The 7,998-nt window shown below is 46.2% G+C and overlaps 1 protein-coding gene across 2 annotated transcripts; it reads right to left on the minus strand.

Moving 5' to 3' along the window:
• Positions 1-525: 525 nt before the first annotated feature.
• vgll2b (vestigial-like family member 2b) lies at positions 526-7,998 on the minus strand. Of its 2 annotated transcripts, XM_076296087.1 has the most exons (4): positions 7,773-7,998; positions 6,603-6,954; positions 1,738-2,184; positions 526-672 (listed from the first exon to the last, which is right to left on the minus strand). In XM_076296087.1, the coding sequence occupies exons 1-4, from the start codon at positions 7,857-7,859 to the stop codon at positions 629-631; spliced, it is 930 nt and encodes a 309-aa protein (XP_076152202.1). In that variant the 5' UTR covers positions 7,860-7,998; the 3' UTR covers positions 526-628. The 2 variants fall into 2 exon arrangements, with proteins under 2 accessions (XP_076152202.1, XP_076152201.1); XM_076296086.1 differs by lacking the exon at positions 526-672 and having other exon boundaries at positions 991-2,184.

The following is a 7,998-nucleotide window of genomic DNA, read 5'->3' on the forward strand; positions in this document are numbered from 1 at the left end:
ATAAATAAAATATTTTGTTTAAAAAAGAGAAAGGGAGGTCAAACAATGACACACACACACACACACACACACACACCCACACACATCTGCAGACCGACGGAGCATCCACATCTGTGAAGTGTGTACAGTGTAAGTAAGCACTGCCACCAGGATCGAGGCAGAAATTGAGTCGGTTATCACGGTACGCTTCTGTGTCGTCTCTTAACTCCTCCAAACAGAAAGTGTCTCTGTTTGGTCTCTGGGTCCAAGTGGATTATGTTGGGGGGGTTGCTGAGCTTCTCTCCTGCACACACACACACACACACACACACACACACACACACACACACACACACACAGGCCAAGTGGAGGAGGTGAAGAAGAGAGGGAGGAATAGAGAGAAAGAGAACGAGAGAGCAAGAGAGTCCAGCGGTCTCCAGGGCTGGCTCCTGCCTCACCCCCCACCGACCCCCCGGTTTATCTCCATGGTGCACACATGCAGAGCTGGAGTGTTGCTGTGGCTTCATGGGGGGGGGGGGGGCGGGGGGCAGGCTGAGGAGTGGGGATGAAAGGACACGGCTCTTCAGCAGGACCTGCTCCAAGGCCTAATTGGATCGAGCGAATAGCGGGTCGATGCCACGGCCGGTCGTTAAAACCAGTAGAGCTCCTTGCCTTTCTTCTGGTGCTGGAGGCCTGCGGCGGAACACAGAGACGCACACAATAGAACCTGCCGTGAGGACAAGGGACAGCGGTCGCCATGGCTGCAACCTAATCCAAACACTCAGTCGGGAAGAGGAAACAAAAGGCTGTGCTAACGCAACATGATGCTGCTTAGCGTGTTTACATGCTATGGACACGTTTGATTTGTTGACAACGTAATTACATATAGTTAGGGAGAAACCAGGCTGACATTAACCATAGCTGGTTCATATGCCATATATGGTCATATAATAATACAATTATACAATAATATGTATAATATAAAAAATGATAAATTTGGCTTGGCACATATAAACCCTCAGGACATCGCTTTCTATGCCATCACAGTGTGGGCTATGCATAGTCCAGACTCCAGCCCGATGTGATGGCAAGTGTGAGTATCGCATACACTACATAAGGAGAAGAGGTGATGAGTTCAAAGTATTATTTAAGATGTCTTTACACCTGATCCTCACAAGCTGAGAAATAAAACACATTTTCTAGCTTTACAATATGCACAGATTTGATGTGCATACTCATTCATAATTGTAAGGATAAGGATCTTATTTGGGGATACTCAAAGCTATGTTCTCCATCTATCACAGAATCCAACTCCGATACTTGAGAAAGTATACTGTATGTAAATTGTAAAGACTCCCAATAGTATCATATTGTGCTAGTATTGTACTGATACCTCTTCGGCAATTCAGACAACTAACACATTTCTAAAAATAATTCCTGAAACCTAAATGACCTATCTGTGTTCATTGACATTTCTTTTGACATTGACAGTTCATGAAATAGCAAAAGTTGGTTAGACTCTATAGGCTAGTTTCCCATACATGGTTTAAGCCTAGTCCTAGACTAAAAGCATTTTTTATCCAATTTGCTTTTTTCCGTTGGCGTTTCCCCTCACTCTCAGACTAGGACTAGGACTACAGGACTAGGCTTAGTACGTGTACAGGAAACCGGCCTGATTTGTCCTCACAGCAACAATGAAACTGTTGTGGTGCGCCTCTGCGGCGGCTCTCGTCTTGCGCCAGGGGACGTCGCTCTCACCTGGGTCCATGTTTAGGGCGAGCGTCTGGGCCACGTCACCGCCGCCGGGCAGCAGGCCCGGCCACGTGGGCGTGTGCTCCAGCTTGCCCACCTCGTAGTGGCCGGGGAGCGGGCCCAGGTGCGGTGGCGGTCGCACGGCGGGCATGAGCAGGGGCCCGTAGTGCGGCTCCAGGCCCGGCGCCGAGTACAGTTCGTGGAGGGCCCGCGGCGGCCCGTACGCCTGGCTCTGCGAGTAGCTCCAGGAGTCGGAGGGACCGTGGGCGTGTGGGTGCGCGTGGCCGTGGCCGTGGGCGTGAGGGTGAGGAAGGCCGGGGTGCAGGGCGCTGTGAGCGTAGGGGTCCATGGAGTAGGGGGACACCCCGGGGTCACAGTGACCTCGACCAGACGCAGAGGGGTAGTTACTGTCCCAGAACGACGGGGGGAAACTGCGCCGGTTGATTGGAGAAGCTGGAGAGAGAGAAGACATGAGTTAACGTTGCAACAGGAAGCAGAGATGGTGAAGCACAGGGCTAGACAAGAGCTTCTTCACAGCATGCAGATAGAATAAATCAACACCATTTGATGAAATGAATCATTGCATAAATGGAACCATGGCACAGATAAAAGATTTTGAGGTACATAAATGCTTTATACACATCAGAAGAACTTCATTGCACTTGCTGCAAGGTGACAACAAAGGATCTGGTTTCATATGACCTTAAATTCACACCAACCTCCAAAAATTCACAACATTCTCATCGCTGCTCCCACTTTTCCTGTGTTACATTGGCCAGCTGGGTGGCTGGAATTGGGAGGGAAGTGATTTGGAGGGAGAGCCTCAGTAATGTTGTCTTAAGTCTGAGCCTCTTTTATGACCTGGGGGGCAGGGCATGTCAGCCATAGTTCTACCGTCAGGACATTGATGCTGCATCCCAGAAACTGTGCAAATCTCCACGTGAGGTGCTACAGGGGTTTTAGTGTGTGTTACATTATGGTCACTCACCAGACATAAAGTGATTTATTATATAGTTGGTTATGCATTGGAATATGCTATCTATGTTTATGGGTTATTATTTCCACTATTCATGATTAAATAGCTATTTATATTATTTTGCATATTGTCTAATTTTGTATTTACCTGCAAGCTGCCTATAAGTAATTATCTCGGCAAATAAATAGTACTACTACTGTTTTTTGTAATGAAATTAAACTGTTGGTCCTGCACATACAACATTTTAGATGATTATGTGGTCCCAAATGAATAAATGTAATTTCCACAAGGCCGATTACAAGGGCACACTCAGTCATCAGGCACATGGCCTTACCCCTCTAGCAATGCGCCCATGCCATTCCAGATGATGCTATAACTACGCAGGCCAACACAAGCAGCGTATGTATCCCACAGACTTTTTCCACCATGTTGTTCTATCGTTTACGATAAATGCTGAAAATATTATCTGGGTCAAAGTGACTTTTACAAGACGCATCTGATGCCAGCTTGCGGTTCGGGTATCAGGACAGTCTCATAAAAATGGCAACAACATGTAGGATCAGAAGAGCTTGCAGCGTATCGCTCTTACGGGAGTTTTGTTTTTAGATACCAGCCGAATCACCTTAGTGACAGCCCGTATTTAAAAAGCCGGAGCACAGAATACTTTCTTGCTTAAAGCAACACCAAAGAACTTTCCCTCTGTCGCACGCACGCTATTTGTTTATCCAGCAACGGCTTTGCAAATAACAATGTCCACAGACAAGGTAGAATATGTTGCATGATTTATGAAAGTACGATGTATTGCGACATCAAACGCAAGTCAAATTTGTAGTTTCTTATGTCTCATTCCATCGAACTACAGATCCGCTACCCGATCTGGCAAACTTACATAGTGCGGTTATAGCCGATAGAAGGCTGCGAAGCGAATGCAGAAGTGCCATTCACCCTGTTACAAATTGATGAACCACTGAAACGATTTTGGAAACATTATTTTAAGGTACAAAAAACTCTTTGGTGTTGCTTTAACATGTCTGTGAGCAACAGCACTCTATTCCAGCTATGCAGTCACACACACGGACATGTCACCTCACACGCAAATACGCCCAAACCTATATGCCTGCATAACCTATATGCCCAAACCTATATGCCTGCATAACCTATATGCCCAAACCTATATGCCTGCATAACCTATATGCCCAAACCTATATGTCCAAACCTATATGCCTGCATAACCTATATGCCCAAACCTATATGCCCAAACCTATATGCCTGCATAACCTATATGCCCAAACCTATATGCCTGCATAACCTATATGCCCAAACCTATAATATGCCCAAACCTATATGCCTGCATAACCTATATGCCCAAACCTATATGCCTGCATAGCCTATACGCCCAAACCTATATGCCTGCATAACCTATACGACCAAACCTATATGCCTGCATAACCTATACGCCCAAACCTATATGCCTGCATAACGTATACGCCCAAACCTATATGCCTGCATAACCTGCCCGTACTCATGGGCACATATCTTACTGTAATAAAAAGGCTAATTGAGACATGTGGTACTATTCTCAGCAATATGCGCAAAAGGGTTCTGTAGACAGGTAAAAACCTGTCAAGGCACACAAGCCTTTATGCTGCAGATTAAGCATGTTCATTTTATGTAAATCTGATTGATGTCATTTTACTGTAAGAATACAAATAAATGTTGTATTTGTTTCTTATTTATTGCTTTAAAGATGGTGCTACATGCAGTATATAAATATTTTTACGAAATGCATATTCTGTTTGCTGTCGACTGGATTTGGCGTAGCATTCATAGAAGACATGGAGGTCACGGTATCACAAGACATCACGTGACTGACTCCAGGCCAGATGTCCTCCAGGCCAAATCATATGGAGCCTGCTTCCTTCCAGAGCCATTACCACACAGCAACAAAATAACACACACACACACACACACACAATGCAGAGGGGGGGGGGGGGTGTAGGCTGAAGGTTTTGTGTTGGAAGAAACAGAGGGAGAGAGTGAGAGGAAGACAATAAGTGAGAGAGAGTAGAAGGATAAAGGGATATAAAAGAATTAATGAGGACAGATATAGATAGACAGAAATACAGACAGACAGATAGATAGACAGACAGAAAGATAGATATATAGATAGATAGATAGATAGATAGATAGATAGATAGAAATACAGGCAGACAGATAGATAGATACATAGATAGACAGAAATGCATGAGGTGTGAGTGAAAAAGTGAAGAAGGAGAAGAGAGAGAGGAGGGAGGTGCAAAGAGAGAGGAGGAAGGAGAAGAGAGAGGAGGGAGGTGCGGAGAGAGAGGAGGAAGGAGAAGAGAGAGAGGAGGGAGGTGCGGAGAGAGAGGAGGAAGGAGAAGAGAGAGAGGAGGGAGGTGCGGAGAGGCTCATCAGCGCGTCTAGCCACCGGCCGGCCTATATAAGGCAGCAGCGGCAGCAGCTTCAACCTGAACACAGTGTGCCCTAAATCACTTGTTGTGGTGACATGTCTCACTCTTGTGTCAGATCTGCAACGCCACAACTCCTACCCCCCCCCCCCAACACACACACACACACACACACACCACTGCCCTCCCTGAATCCTACCCCCCCCAACACACACACACACACACACCACTGCCCTCCCTGAATCCTACCCGCCCCCCATACACACACACACACACACCACTGCCCTCCCTGAAGCCGAAGCCCCACCTGTTGTGTTCTTTGCCCCCCTGCTTCCCCCCTGTGGAATGGCTGCAGGCTGTTTTATGTTTTTAGCCGTTACTTTTATATTTAGCCTATTCCACTGAAAAAAAGGCCCCGTGATGCTGCCTCAAATCAAACAGCAGAGAGGAGAGGGGGGGCAATAAATCAGCCCTCCAGGATTGTGGGGACGCGAGATAGAGTGTGTGTGTGTGTGTGTGGGGGGGGGGGGGTATTTGAACGTGATACACCCACGCGCCTCTGCACTTACAACCACGTATAAACATAGTATCTGTTGGAGGGCAGGAAGTGAGTCTGCCTGCTCAATGAAGATGTCATCGGAGAGAGAGAGAGAGAGAGAGAGAGAGAGAGAGAGAGAGAGAGAGAGAATGAGATTTCTTACACTGGCGACATTTTTCATTCATTCACTTGGAGTGGCCATGCATCACGCCATTCCCTTTATCAGAAAAGCAAGCCATGACAGCTGAACTAATTTATGATTTATGATGTGCAAGGCCCAGATGTCAGAGTGTAGAGCTGATATCGGGATGGTGTATGCCAATCGATGGACTATATCTGTGCACTAACCAATCTTTCATTGGCACTCTAATCCAGCCTCTGAACCAGTATTAACAAATCTGACCAAGTTGCTACCATTCCAGCAACTTGGTCAGTCTTTTTTCTGTCTTTTTTTCTACCAAATATAGTAATTTTGCTTTCATAATCGCATATGTTTTATTGCATGTTCTATTTTTAACTGGCCTTCCTCCAGTGTCCTCTGTTATTGCGTATATAAACACCATCTTTTTCTGCTCCATCTCTGCATATTATTGACAGAATGTAATAGTGTTGTTGTTTACATATTATCTACAGCATGTAATAGTGTTGTTGTTTACATATTATCTATGTAATAGTGTTGTTGTTTACATATAATCTACAGCATGTAATAGTGTTGTTGTTTACATACAGTATTGTCTACAGCTGTATTGTAAAAGTAATGTAATAGTCTTGTCGTTTACAGTTGTATGTCAGGCTGAAAGAAAGCATACAGCATAACCTACTCATATGTCTCCACTGGAAAAACTGTCCCTCTCCCCATTGGCTCAGATGTTTTCACCTGTCCTGCAAATCTGCCCTGTTCACCTGTCCACCTGTGCCTGAGCCTCACCTGTGCCTGTGTCTGCTGTCCTGCGCTTGCTCTCGCCCTCCATGTAGGAGCTGAGCGCCCGGGAGAAGTGCTCGTCCACCACGCTGCTGATGTCTCCCTGGTAGTAGGTGAAGAGGACGCAGCGGGAGTTCAGGTACTCCGCCTCGGGCGATTCCTGCTTCTCCTTTGGGCCATCGTCGGCTGGCGATGTGGCCGCCGTGTACGAGGAGGAAGAGGAGGAGGACTGCGGTGGCGGCGCGGCGGGGGCGGAGGCAGCGGCCGCCCCAGAGGTGCTGTCCGTGCACTGCGACGAGCCCACGCTCTCCATGAACTCCCGCGTGCGAGGAGAAGGGCTTCTCACTCCAACTGGAGCCTGAACAGAGAGCCAGACAGAGAGAGAGAAACACACAGTTGTCAGGAGTGATGAAATGGACTCTCTCTGTCTCTCACAGACACACACACACACACACACTCTCTGTCACACACACATGCACAGACTTGGAGGAAGTGATTAGTGGACAGTTGTCAGGAGATAACTGTAGCTCCTATGTGGATCTTTGCATGTGTGTGTGTGTGTGTGTTTGTCAATCTCTCTTTCTCTGTCTTTTTATGTGTGCATGTGTGTGTGTGTGTAGGCTACATTTAAATACAATAAGCAAAGAGAGTATATGCACATGGCTATACATATGTGAGTAACTTTTATCTTACCTCTACCTTAGTGTGAATGCATGAATATATGCACCTAGTGATATGTGTTTGGGTGAGGAAGGTCTGAGGAAGGGCAGTGTGTCCCGAAACGTCACATATGGTGAATAAAAAGAAAATAATTAATGGAGCTCTAGTGTGCGGACTTTTTTGTAATTTTTATTGTCACTTTTTGAGTCCAGCACCTACTTTTTTTAACATTTAGATGTGCGCACCTCTTTCTACATTATGTGTTTGGGTGACCTGTGTATTGCACCTCTAATTGCTTGTATGCAACTTTGCTGTTTGTATTGCATTTAATACGGCCTGTTTTAAAAAGCTAAAATGTACAGTGCAATTACACTAATCCGTGTTCCAAATAATAATATAATGTCCTCTCAGACATGCTGGCTCAGGTTTTAACAGCAATATAAAAACGGATTAAGTTACTGCTCAAACAGTTTTTTCCCGAAACACACTGATATTTAATAGAAATTACAATCATACCGGCAAACTGCTGATGAAAGCGGAGGCAGCTGGCGCGTACGGTGTGTAATGTCCATAGGCTGGGTACATAACATCCAAACAACTCATGATCACCTCCGTCCACTCCCTCGGGCTTCGAGTGCCGCGCTCGCTCGTGTTAAAGAAGTAAACGAGCGCGGGACAACATTCCGGTTGCAGCCGAGCGCCAGAGTTCGGTCAATCAGTGCGCCACGAACAAGGGCGCTGA

Source organism: Alosa pseudoharengus, unplaced genomic scaffold (assembly GCF_046254945.1).
Source record: "Alosa pseudoharengus isolate Yale_2024_CS ecotype anadromous, Long Island Sound unplaced genomic scaffold, YU_APseudo_1.1 YU_APseudo_1.1_scf_2, whole genome shotgun sequence".
Taxonomy (NCBI): Eukaryota; Metazoa; Chordata; class Actinopteri; order Clupeiformes; family Clupeidae; genus Alosa; species Alosa pseudoharengus.